The following is a 13,027-nucleotide window of genomic DNA, read 5'->3' as shown; positions in this document are numbered from 1 at the left end:
TGCTTCCCTTTCTCTGAAAAGGTGCAAGATACGAAGGCAGCTGGGTTGTTTGTGAAAGGGACTGTCCCATGTCAGAGGTACCTGGGCATCAGCATGAGTGGATGCCGATACCTGCACTGTGGGTGCTCAGTGTAGACACTGCCCAGTGGGCCTGGAAAGTGTTGTCAACTCTGTGAGCAGGAGTTTTGTCTCTGTCGTTCACTGCTGTGTTCCCAGCACTGGGAGTGGCACTTGGCACAGTGAGCTCCCGAGGACTCGGTGAGGCACGAGCTCATGTGCACAGGTGTGTGCGTCCAGCACGCTCCACACACACCTCCTCCTCTCTCCCTCCCAGAAGGCACTTAAGGTTCGGCTCAGTTCAAAGAGGCAGGAGAGAGCTTAGAGATACCCAGCCTCAACTGGCAGTCTGGGGCTGAGAGTCCAGTAGGGTCGCGTTAGCCGTAGAGACACACATCTCTCTCTCCCTCCTCCTCCGCCTCCTCCAGCCCCAGCCCTTCTGGGACCACCTGGTCAGCCTCGCAGAGGCTGGATCGCGAGGGGGGTGTAGGGATCACATTCTCCCGCAGCCAAGGGTGCAGCAGGATGCCTGAGGCCGTGAGCCGCTCAGCTGGCTCCCTTCGGAGGAGGCAGCGGACCAGGCAGCGGGCCGGGGCCGAGAGGCCCTCGGGCAGGGCGAAGGCCCCACGGCGGATCTTGCCGAAGAGCAGAGCAGGCTCTGAGTCCTGGAAGGGGTAGTGGCCAGCCAGCATGGTGAAGAGGGCCACGCCCAGGCTCCAGACGTCTGCCGCCTTGCCGGAGTAGGATGGCTGGGAACTGAGGATCTCGGGGCCCACATAGGCTGGGCACACGTGCTTGTCCCACAAGGAGTCGTCAGGCCCAGTCAGCACACAGGCATCCTCCAGGTTCTCCAGCACCAGCTTTGTCCTGTGCAGGGGGAGAGACAGGGGGTCAGATAGTGGGACCTCCACGCCACCACCCCACATTGTCACACTTAATGGCATCCATTTCCCAAGTGCCTGCTGGCATTTGCCAGACATGAGCCAGTCCTGTGAGGCTGGATGATTGATTAATCCCGTATTACAGATGAGGAAGTCTAGGCTCAGAGAGATTAAGTCATGTCTTAAGGTCACAGAGCAATTAAATTTGAACTAGGACTCTGAGAGGAACACATTTCCCAACTGTCTGTGGGGCGGGGGCCCGGTGTGGGGCGGTGCGTACTCAGGTGGCTGAGGGCATTAAGCCTCTATTAAGCCAGATGCAAACTTAGGGTCTAGGCAGGTAACAAAATTAGAAGTAGGAAGTGGGGACTGTGCCAACTATCTCAGCACAAACCCTGCCTAAAAAGGGCACCACTAACATTACAGTCAGTATTTGGAGTGTCCACCGCGAACCTGACCCTGGGCTGAGCTTCTACCTGGTGTATGTCATTTCACCCTCATACAACCGACGAGGAAGAGGCCATTTTGCAGCCATGGGAAGCAGGGCTGGGATTGAATCCTGGCTCTCTCCAGCCCAGAGCCAGCGCTATGAGCTGCTTATGTAGTTCCCAGGTGGCTCCATGGTCCCCTTTTCCACAAGAGAAGTCAGAGATCATATTTTAATGAAAAAAAATCCCAGCTTTTAAAAAGTTAGCAACCAATTTTATTTATTTTTTTAATTAATTAATTTTGGCTGCACTGGGTCTTTATTGTGGTGCACGGGCTCTCTAGTTGTGGTGCAGGCTCAGTAGTTGCGGCACGCGGGCTTAGTTGAGGTATGTCGGATCTTAGTTCCCTGACCAGGGATCGAACGGGGGGCCCCTGCATTGGGAGCGTGGATAACCACTGGACCACTAGGAAAGTCCCTTTTTTTTAAATTTTTTGGCCATGCCGCATGGCCTGTGGGATCCCAGTTCCCTGACCAGGGATCAAACTTGGGGCCCCCGCAGTGGAAGCCTAGAGTCCCATCCACTGGACCACCAGCGGATTCCCGCAACCAATTTTAATTAAAAACACAAACGAACAGGAATGTGGGGCAAAAAAAAAAAGGGTGTGTAGACCACCATTTGCAACTTCTGCTTTAAATAACTCCCACGGGGCTTCCCTGGTGGCACCGTGGTTAAGAATCCGCCTGCCACTGCAGGGGACATGGGTTCGAGCCCTGGTCTGGGACGATCCCACACGCTGAAGAGCAACTAAGCCCGTGTGCCATAACTACTGAGCCTGTGTGCCACAACTTACTGAAGCCCACGTGCCTAGAGCCTGTGCTTGGCAACAAGAGAAGCCACCATAATGAGGAGCCCGCGCACTGCAACAAATAGTAGCCCCCGCTAGCCACAACTAGAGAAAGCCCGTGTGCAGCAATGAAGGCCCAACGCAGCCATAAATAAATAAATTAATTAATTATAAATAAATAAATAACTCCCACCAAGCACTCTAGACTACTTTAATAGGAAGCATACTATTACCACTGCTTTAATCTTGTTCCCATGCCACCACTTCCTGGGTGCCTGTCTGAAAATGCTGACTAGTCCTGTGAATCACTGCACAGGGGGTGGGCTGAGGTGTTAGCATTATTGGCCCATTTTTCAGATAAAGAAGTCAAGGTTCGGGGCTTCCCTGGTGGCGCAGTGATTGAGAGTCCGCCTGCCAATGCAGGGTACACGGTTTCGTGCCCCAGTCCGAGAAGATCCCACGTGCCGCGGAGCGGCTGGGCCTGTGAGCCACGGCCGCTGAGCCTGCGCGTCCGGAGCCTGTGCTCCGCAACGGGAGAGGCCACAACAGTGAGAGGCCCGCGTACCGCAAAAAAAAAAAAAAAGAAGAAGTCAAGCTTCAGTCAGGTGAAGCCATTGCCCAAGGACAAATTGCAAGTTAAAAAGTAGAACCAGAATTTGAACCCAGGTTTGTTTGATTCCACCATCCCTCTTCTGATGGTGCTTCTCAAACTATTGCCTTGAAAAGGGAAGAAAGTACTTTTCTCACTTCTGGGTGGTCTGGGGGTGTTGTACTCACCCTAAGCTCAAAATTATTTGAAGCTGTGTATTAGCTTAAAAATCATTATAAAATTTACATTCTACTTCTTACTAAAAGCATGTTCATTTTAGTATAGAATGTAAAAGGAATTAGAAAACCACCCTTAGGCAAACATCCTAGGAATAGCTGCTACAGGCAGAATGGATGGTGGCTGAAATTAGTGGGTGAAAGTTTAAGGAGAAACAGGATATTTATATGCAGAGCCCGAAAGAACCTCATAGTACAGATTAATTACAAGGTATTGCCCAAGGTATTTATTATTATTTTTTTAATTTTAATTTTTTTTTGGCGGTACGTGGGCCTCTCACTGTTGTGACCTCTCCCGTTGTGGAGCACAGGCTCCGGACGCGCAGGCTCAGCGGGCCTAGCCGCTCTGCGGCATGTGGGATCTTCTCGGACTGGGGCACGAACCAGTGTCCCCTGCATTGGCAGGCGGACTCTCAACCACTGCGCCACCAGGGAAGCCCCCAAGGTATTTATTAATTATAAATGGTAAATTAGGAAACTTCCAGTGGAGAAACTTGGTAGGAGCCACCTTAACCAAAGATTGAGGTTAACATCACAGCAATCCGTATCAGCAGCCCATATCTCCTGATAGGATGGGCTGAGAAGACCCTATGGCTTCTGTGGTATTCTTGCCAAAAATGCATAACCTCACTCTAACTGTGACCAGAACATCAGTCAAGGCCTTAGCCGTGGCCACGCTCACCTCTCCGGGTCAGTAAAGATGAAGCGCTGCAGCTTGAGGTCGCGCAGGACCAGCCCGTGCTGGTGGCAGTGTGCCAGGATGGTGGCCATCTGGCGGAAGAGAGCTGCGGCCTCGGGCTCCAGGAGGCGCCGCCGGCGACGCACCAGGCTGTGCATGTCCCCATGCGGCCGTGGGAAGAAGGCGTAGAGGTGCCGCGTGCCTGTCAGGACCTCCACCGGCCGGGCCACATGGCAGTGGTGGGGCAGCCGCAAGTATGGCTCCAGCACCGCCAGGGCCTCGCAGGCCGGGTACACCTGTGGGAGCATGGTGTGAACACGGGTGGGGACCCCGTGGGGCCCAGGTCGGCCTTGCAGCCAGTCACAGCCAACTACTGTGTGCTGGGCCTCGTGCCCCAGCACTTCAGCAGCAGGTCACTCAATCCTGACCAAGCGGAGGGCCACACGGCCAGCAAGGGACAGAGCTGCGACTGAATCCCCGTTCTCCATCATCTGGGCTCTTAGCTGCGAGCTCATATGGCCTTAAACCTCAGATAATTTAAAATGACAGGTAACCTGAACAAAAATAACCCCCCCAAACAGAGGGCGTCCAAAAGAGGAGATCATGCACAAGTAACTCATCCTTCCCCTCATCATCAATATGGCTAAGATTCTCTAGGATTCACTGCCCACCCACCCTTTCCTTTATTCCACAAGCAGGCATTGAATGCCTACCTGTACCAGCCACTGGGGCGCTAACTTGACTGACAGCCATGGTCCCGGCCCTCCTGGTGCCCATAGTCCAATACATGAGACAGTAAACAGGCCAAAAAAACTAAATGCTTACAAATTCTGATAAGAATTACGAAGGAATGCTGGAATAAAGAGTATTCGGGCAGGAGGCACCTATTTTAGAAAGTGTAGTCTGGAAGGGACTCTGAGGAAGTGACCTGAATGACTGAGGTGCCCGAGGGATAAGCTTTCTAGGTGGGAGGCACAGGAAGTGCAAAGGCCCTGAGGCAGGAAAGAACCTGAGCTGCTCTAGAAACCCAGCCAAAGATCAGTATGGCTAGAATGGGGTGGGGGAGGAGGGTGGGGCCCGTGGTGAGAGCGGGGAGGTTGTGGGGAAAGATGCTAGGGGCTTTATGGACATTAGATGGAAACCTTGCCATAATCCTGAAAGGATGCTCAGAGGAAGGTGACTTGGAAGCCACACAGCTAATCAGTGGTAGAGCAGTCTACTCACTTTGGTTTATCTGCCTTTAAACCCTTTGCTTGTTATTTTGTCTGTGACACACAGAAAGTAAAAATAAATAACTGAAGCATATACATATTTAATCCATGAAAAAATGTAAGTAGATGTGTTAAAACAAAACAGTTGGGGTGGCTTGGAGGCAATAATCCAAAAACGGAGACTTTTTTAAAAGTCAGGGCAAGCACATCCCTGCCTCTGAGCATTTGCACTTGCTTTTCCTGCCACCTGAATGTTCTCCTCTAGATACCCACAGGGCTGGCTCCCCCAGTGCAAGTCACTGCTCAAAGTCGCCTCCTCAAAGAGGTCTTTCTGGACTTCCCAGCTAAGATCACCTTCACCCCCTCCCCTCCCCACTCCCTTCTCTCCCGTCTCCTAGTTTTTCTCCATAGCAGTTAAGATCACCTGATGTATATTCTACTCATTCACCCCCAGCGCGAACTGTGGGGGCAGAGCTTGGTCTACTTTTGAGCCACAGCATGGTACATGGCGCATGGTGCACGGCACGTACAAGTGCTCACTGAGAGTTTGCTGAATTAATGAATAAGGCAATAATCTAGGAAGACAGGATGTAGATCTTTCTACACACCGACCAGAAAAGCCTAGGCAATGTGGAAACGGCAGGTCGGCCCCCACAGCTCACGCTGGACATAGGAACAGGCACATCCCAGAAGATTTCTTTACATGTTCCTAAATGTCCAGGGCCATGTGAAAGCATGGTGCTTCTGGCTCCAGCTTGCCATGGTCGTTCCTCTCAGCATGGACCTCCCTCCCCAGGGGAACAGAAAAAAACCTGTGGTGCTGCAGGAAGGGGACCCAGAGTTCAGGGGTTCCTTAGAGCACCTGGGGTAGCCCTGGGGACCAGCATCAGGCAGCCCAGAGCCCAGTGTGATGTCCAGATCTGGCCCTGCCCACTGCACCCCCATCAACAGGAGCTGGAGCCACCGTTGCTGCTCCTCCCAGTTGGATGGAGGCTTCAGTCCCTCTGCCTCTCTGTGCCTTCCCAAGAGGACCCAGCCCCCTTCTACCCCTCCCTGTGTACCTGGGTCTCCCTATCCTCCTTACCCCTGCCCACCAGAGCAAACCTGCCCTGCCTGTATCTGAACCACCTGTCCTAGCATGAGGCCCACGGCTCTGGGCTTAACCTGCTTGGGCCCAATCTCAGCTCTGACACCTCTTGGCTTTGTGAGGTGGCAAGTAACCACAGCTTTCGGAACCTCAGAGCCTGTCCTCTATCTCTAGAATGGGCCCAATAATAGTAGCTACCTCATAGACTATGTGAAGATTAGAGGAGTGATGCAGACTAGACAATCAACATAGTACCTGGTGCACAGTGAACACCTACGATTATGCTTTCTCATCTCTGTCCTTGTGAGCTGAGACCTGGCAGTGTCCTGTATGGGTCACTTGGCCCTGCCTGTTGCCTGAATTCTGCCAAGAACTCTGATTTCTGTCAGGAACCCTGGACTGTGCCCTAGGATCCAGGCTTGATGCCATGTGGCTTCATGCATGGCCCTTCTCCTCTTGACCTCAGTCTTTCCATCTGTAAAATGGCCACTGGTAGGCCCAATGACCTCCAGGTTCCCAGGAGTTCTGATGTCTACCATATCTCATCTTACCCTGTGCAAATACTTTAAATGGCTCCCCACAGCCTAGTGGGGGCTTCTTCCTAATGCTTTCACAACCAGTGGCTGCGAGCTCTCATCTGCTGGCCCTGTCTGCACCCCCTCTCCACTCCGGCCACAATGAAGTCCTTTTAATTCTCTGAAGTGCCTTGCCCTCAATCCTGTAGGCCTCTGTTTCCCCTGCCTGGAACTCCCTTCTCCCACTTTTCCCTGGCTGACTCCTACTCAGCCTTTTCTGACTCTGCCTTTGAATACACTAGAGGCTTCTCTGTGCTCTCATGGCCCCTAAGCTCCACCCCAGCAACATTTATCATACTATGGGGCCTAAGCTGTGAATTCCCCCAGGGCTGGGACCATCTGGTTTACCTCTCGGTTTCAGCCCAGCCTGGAGCTTGACAGAGAGCTGGGGATTCACTGGTTGCTTCCCCAACAAAAACAGAACTAAATTAATATAAGGGTCCCTCAGCCCTGGCAATCCTTTCCCAGCCCCCTGTGATGCTTGGGGACAGTGGTCCCTGGGGCATGTACCTTGCAGATGTACTCCGTGCCTGTGGGGCAGTGCAGGGTGCGGTAGGTCCGGCTGCCCTCCTCAGGCTCCAGGAGAACATAGGGTCCAAGCCTGGAGGCAGTGGTCACAGCAGGGGTGTGAACTGGAGCAGGGGGTGGGCTCAGGGGCAGTTGGCAGGAGGGCAGCCCGGGCTGGGGCCCACATCGAGCATGTTTCTGGGTGGGACACGCAGTGTCTAGGTCATCATCCAACTCCAACCGCTTCTTCCTGGAGGGGGCACCCTCAGGAACAGCCAGAGAGGTGGCTTGCATCTACAAAGAAGGGGAGAAAAGCACTAAATAAGGCTGCTCGGTGTCCCCTCTTTTCGTCTGCTGGTGGGAGGATACACTGGCACAGCCTTTATGAAGGGTGACTTGGCGGTATGCATTAAATGGACAAATGCATATACCCTTGACTGGGTGTCCCACTTCTGGGAATTTATCCTCCAATTTAAATGCCTACCAAAAAATTAAATATGTGAAAGGCTGCTAATCAGAGCCTTGCGTCTACCAGCAAAAAGCAGGAAATTCCCCCAGATGTCCAGCAGTAGAAGACTGGTTAAAACATCACAGTACAGCCACACAGTGGAATACTATACAGCTCTGAAAAAGACCAGGGACTCTCTACATACTGATGCAATGATGCAAGTACAAGGTTATCCCTACAGCCCATGTGATAGAAACAATTAAATGCCCACCATTAGGAGACTGGTTAAGTACATTATATTTCTCTATATGTGGAACAGTTGTAGCCATACAAAAGACTGAGGAAATTCTTTATGTGCTAATTGGAAAGATCTCCAGAGTGAAATGTTAAGTGAAAAAAAAGCACAGTGGAGAGGTAGATTTGATGGTTGGTGAGAGGGAGGAAGAGAGACTTTGCACTGTATCTGTTGAGTGCTGTAGTATAGGCAGCTATTACCTCTGAAAGGTAGGGAGGGATGCAAGGAGGGGGAGGGGGAGTAGGGATGATGAAGGATGATGAATCAATGAAGTGTATACTGAATTTACATATGAACGGATGTTCTGGAATGAATATACTTATTGTCAAGTGAACAAAGCTAGCTGCTGAACAGTGTACCCAAGATGATCTCATTTATGTAGAAAAACCCACCAGCATGTAATATGATGTATCTGCATATTTGTATATATAGGTGTGTAAATGCACAGGAAAAGGTCTGGAAGGACCCAGACTAAATTGGCCACAGTAGCTTCTGGCCTCCTGAGAGACTCCAGAAGAGGAAGGGATTTGGTAGGGAGGCAAGGGAATTTTCAATTTCAGTAATTTAAAATAAAGATTCCACATTCACTTAGTGCTTGAGTATTTCAAAACAGATGAGGTGTATTTCTTTTTTAAAATGTGAACTTTGTCTACATGCAGAGTTAGTCCACCAGCCAGCTCAGTTTTACCATCAGGTGAGAACGAGGCAGGGAGGGGAGGTCTCTCAAAGCCCCAAGATTCACTCATTCAACTTCAGAGGAAGCACCCCGCACCCCCACCCCGGGTACAGCTGTGTCACTGTGTGTGTGGTGGGTGGAGGAGAGGGCAAAGGCATGTCAGGGAGGAAAGGTTCTCTCCAGGACCCGTCTGCCCACCCATCCAGGCTCCAGATGAGGAACAAGGAGGCCCAGGTATGAGGTGTGAGAGGGAGATAGACTTCAGCCACGTGAAGACCTTCCCAACAGTCCTAGGCAGGATTAGGGGGAAACATCACTCAGTCAGTTCTCTGACTGAAGCCCATCTCTCCAATCATGCCAAATGCATGGGCTCCCAAATGCATGGGCTGCCTTGGGAGGGAGGGAGCCCCCATCTCGAATGAAAGACCATAATCCCATCTTGGTAAGAATGCATTAGGGGGTGACTGTAATCAGATATTCCCTGGATGTCATCCTGGCGCAGACCCTTCCTGGCTCGAGAGCCCTAGGCAAGTTCTTCAAAATTCCTGAGCCTCCATTCCCTCATCTGTAAAGTGGATGCAAACCCCATAAGATTTTTGTAATGATGAAATGAAAATACAAATAAATTAACATGGCCCTGTTGCAGGGTAGGTGTCAGGAAATGGTCACTACTGTTGGTTTGTTATTATTATTATCATTATTACTCAAAGCTGAAGATGCTGAAGTGCTGCCCTTGCGAGTCTCAGAAACTTCTGCAGGGATGAGGTTAGGATGACACTCCTTACTGCACTGGCTGTTCAGAGAGTAAAGCAAGATGATCCCTGTCTGTGTAGATGCTTTGCGCCCTGCAAAGCCTGAGACTCCCTGGAGTGGCTCTCCCGTGGCCACATCGGCACCCCAGGCTGCTTTTGCCCTATCCAGGGCTCAGAGCCTGGTAGGGCCTGGGATGAGCTCCATTGGACAGATGCGGTAACTGAGTCTATAGGTGAACAAGGGAATTTGCATGCCACAGGGCAAGATTAAAATCTCTGCAGTAGGATGGAGGCAGCCCCTAATTTCTACCTCTTGCTGTTCCCTGACACTCCCAGGGGAATAAGGGCGGGTCATACCAAACACACACACTCACACAACCCAGGGCAGACGGGTGTACACACGCCCCCCCCAAACACACTCTGTCCAAGCCAGCCAGCCAAGGCAGAGAGGGGCACCCACATTATTAAGAGACACACACCTCGCCCTCCACCGGCAAGCTTGCACGCACACACACACAGAGCTCTCCCAACTATCATACTCACGACTGCAGGACGGATACCAACAAGGTCACACGCTCATTCTGACCCCCCGCCCACCCCGCCCCCACAGCGAAGGCAGTGGGCGGCCTCGCCCCGTCCTCGGCAGCCGGGATCGGAAGCCGTGGGAGAGGAAGCGGCGGAGGGGCGGGGGTCCCGGAGCAGAAGGTTCAGCGGAAACCGAGGGCCGGCGAGGGGCCTGGGAGGGGCGGGCAAAGGCAAGGAGGCTGGGCCCCTGGGCTGAGATAAGAGGCCTCGCCCCCACACCCCAGAATCAACAGGTACAACACACACAGTCGGCAACAACAGAATACGCGCGCATCCTACACCTCGCAAACCGGTAGCCGTCAGGCCCGTCACACCCGTGGCCCATGCCCTCACGCCGCGTCCTGGCTGCCCTTGACCCTGCGCCGCCCCCCCCCACCCCCCCCGCCCACCACGGGCACCGCCGTCCCCGCACGGCCCGCACCGGCCGCCCGGTGCTCAGCCCTCCGCATAGCTCGCAAGGTCCCCGGAGACACAGCCCCACCCGGACCCCACTGGCCTACGCGGACCCCAGCAGATCCGCAAGGACACATTCCACAGGTAGACAGGCTCCCCCCGGCCCCCAGTGACCCCCACAGACCTCCCCGCACCCAGCCACACAACTCCCCTGCCCGCCCCACACTCACACAAATGCGGACACTACACACCCTCCGCCCCCGGGACATGCTTCACGCCCCGTGGGCACGCATCCTCCCGCCAGCCTGATCGGCCACGCTCGGCGACCCCACGCCCTGTGGGGCCGCGTCACCTGGGCCCGGCGGGAACACTCAGCCCAGGTCGCTCCCCGGACCGTGGGTTTCCTTAAAAGTTGTGTGTGTGTGTGTGTGTGTGTGTGTGTGTACGTGTGACACGAGACAACCCCAGCCGCCCCGAGGCTCCCGGCCGCCCCTCAGCCCCTCCGGCCGCAGCCTCCCGCCCCTGCCGGGTACCCTGCCCTCGCGCGCGACGGAGTCCTGGTGCCGGCCAAGCTCAGAGTCCCCAGGCACCCCCGGGTGGCCCGCGCTGCTCTGTCGTGGCTGAGCTCGGCTCCGGGTCGGGCTCTGGCTTCGGTCCCCAGCAGCCGGACGCGTGCGGAGCCGCCGCCGCTTCCGCCGCGAATGTCTCGGGGACGCCGAGCGCCGGGCTACAGCTCCGACCCGGGTGATGTAAACCTGAGCTAATCAAGCCACTGCCTGATGTCCTCAGGCCCGGGATTGCACCATCCCCTGAGCCCCGCCCCCCGGGGTCACCTCCGTGGGCGCCCCGCCCCACCCCTTCCATGCGGTCCGCTTGCGGTCCCGGAACCCCTCCCGGCCCTCTAGGGGTGTCTTGTTTCCACCCCCGCCCCCTGCCTACCCCTGCCGCCCCGTACTCGAAGATTCAAAGCGATGCCGGTGGCTGGCTCTCCCTATCACCTTGGAAAAAGCATTTTGCTTTTCTGAGTCTCAGTTTTCCCATCTGTGAAATAGAAGAACATCCTTCTTTCTCAGGATGGGGCGGAGGAGAAAAAGAGCAAACCGTGACAGTTTTCTGGGTGCCCCCCCCCCCCGCGGTAATAAAGCACTTGCCCACCATTGCTTTATTAAGCGTTTAGGAGAACCCTGGGCAGGCAGGAAGCTCCGTTCTCCCGCATTCTGCTAAGGGGCAGCCTGAGGCCCAGCTATGGGAAAGCAACCCAGGAGCTTTGCAAAGACCACGGACTTAGGAGCTGACTCTGGGCTCAACAGAACCACTGTGGTGCCCTGGGGAGGCCTGGGCTCTGGTGGGCTTCACAGCACTCATTTAATAGAGGCAGTGCAGCCTGGTAGTTAAGAGCAAGTCCCCTGGAACCGGTCTGCCTAAGTGTGCCCAGACCCACTGTGCCCAGACCCACTGTGCTACCTCAGGAAATGGATTAAATAAGTTAACAAATGTTAAATGCTTAGAATGCGTGGCACATGGTAGATGCTCAGTAAACAGAGTGGAGACAGTGGAGGCTCAGAGAGGGACGGCACCCGTAACAGGACTTGCACCCCAGGTGTGGGAAGCCCAGGTGCCACTCACTGTTTGGTGAAGCATCCCTCTGCAGCCCCGGGGGTCCAATCCCTTTAAGGCCTTGATGTCTGAATTCACCAGTGTCGAAAAATAACTCCTCCAGGCAGAGGTTGATGGGAGGCAGGTGGAGTCACCTTTGTTTCCTTGGTTGCAGAACTCCAGGGACCAGCTCACCTGTGTCTCAGAGCCTTCAGGGCACAGCAAGGGGTTCTGGGATCTCATTTAACCCTGGAGACTCCCATGCCTGGGAGGGATGAATGAACTCATTTTCTACACCAGGACCTAGACTCAGCTGGACCCTCCCACAGCTGTAGGGGGCGAGGAAAGGCTGGGATGTTGTTTTCCCAGCACCTCTCTGAAGCCAGACTGTGGCTGCGTTTGCTTATACATTCCTAACTTTGTTTCATGCTGTGTCAGACCCTGTTCTAAGTGCTGGGAACTCAGCAGTAACAAGACTGACTCATCCCTGCCCTCACGGATCTTATAAATCAGTGGGGAGACAGACCATTCTCAGGAAAATAAAATCAATAAACCAAGATCATTTAAAATAGGTCATGTGTCATGTATTTTTTGAATAGCATAAATTTATTCTCTATCAGATATGACTGAGGGCTGGCTATTTTCAGTAGGGCTCATCAGGAAGGTGATGTTTAAACTAAGATCTTAAGGAAGAGAAGGGGTGAGGAGTGCAAAGATGTGAGAAGAGACGGAGGAAAGAGTAAGTGCAAAGGCCCTGGGGCACTTAAGGAACTGTGAAAAGGGCAATGTCACTTCTATTCTATAGATGAGTCAAGGTGAGGGGCTTACCCACGACCACCCAGCTTAGTATATGAAGCAGATTTGAGATTTGAAACTGGGGCAGCCGACTCCAGTGCCCACAATGTCCAGGGACATTTCACAATCTTTGCAACCCAGAAGCCTCCTCCAAGACTTGTGGGTATGGTCACTGGAACTGTACCTTGGGCATGGACCCCAGGTTTGGGGACCTTATCACTGTTAGGGGTATCAAATCCCAATTCTCTAGAGCAGCACTTTTCAATACAACATAACAAAACCAAATATGTAGTTTCAGATTTTCTAGTTAAGCATTAAAGAAGCATAAAAAGGGCTTCCCTGGTGGCGCAGTGGCTGGGAGTCCGCCTGCCGATGCAGGGGACACGGGTT

The 13,027-nt window shown here is 53.5% G+C and overlaps 1 protein-coding gene across 1 annotated transcript; it reads right to left on the bottom strand.

Annotated features, from left to right (window-relative positions):
• Nucleotides 1-434: 434 nt before the first annotated feature.
• Nucleotides 435-9,910, bottom strand: TRIB3 (tribbles pseudokinase 3; the record flags this gene model as incomplete). Its single annotated transcript, XM_079944762.1, has 4 exons — nt 9,812-9,910; nt 7,101-7,391; nt 3,721-4,013; nt 435-924 (listed from the first exon to the last, which is right to left on the bottom strand). Exons 2-4 carry the CDS (start codon nt 7,389-7,391, stop codon nt 435-437), a joined length of 1,074 nt encoding a protein of 357 aa, XP_079800888.1. The 5' UTR covers nt 9,812-9,910.
• Nucleotides 9,911-13,027: the final 3,117 nt, after the last annotated feature.

The sequence above is a fragment of the Stenella coeruleoalba genome (assembly GCF_951394435.1).
Source record: "Stenella coeruleoalba genome assembly, chromosome: 15".
Taxonomy (NCBI): Eukaryota; Metazoa; Chordata; class Mammalia; order Artiodactyla; family Delphinidae; genus Stenella; species Stenella coeruleoalba.
The sequence above is the reverse complement of the archived record's forward strand: the minus strand, read 5'-3'. Positions and strand labels throughout refer to the sequence as shown.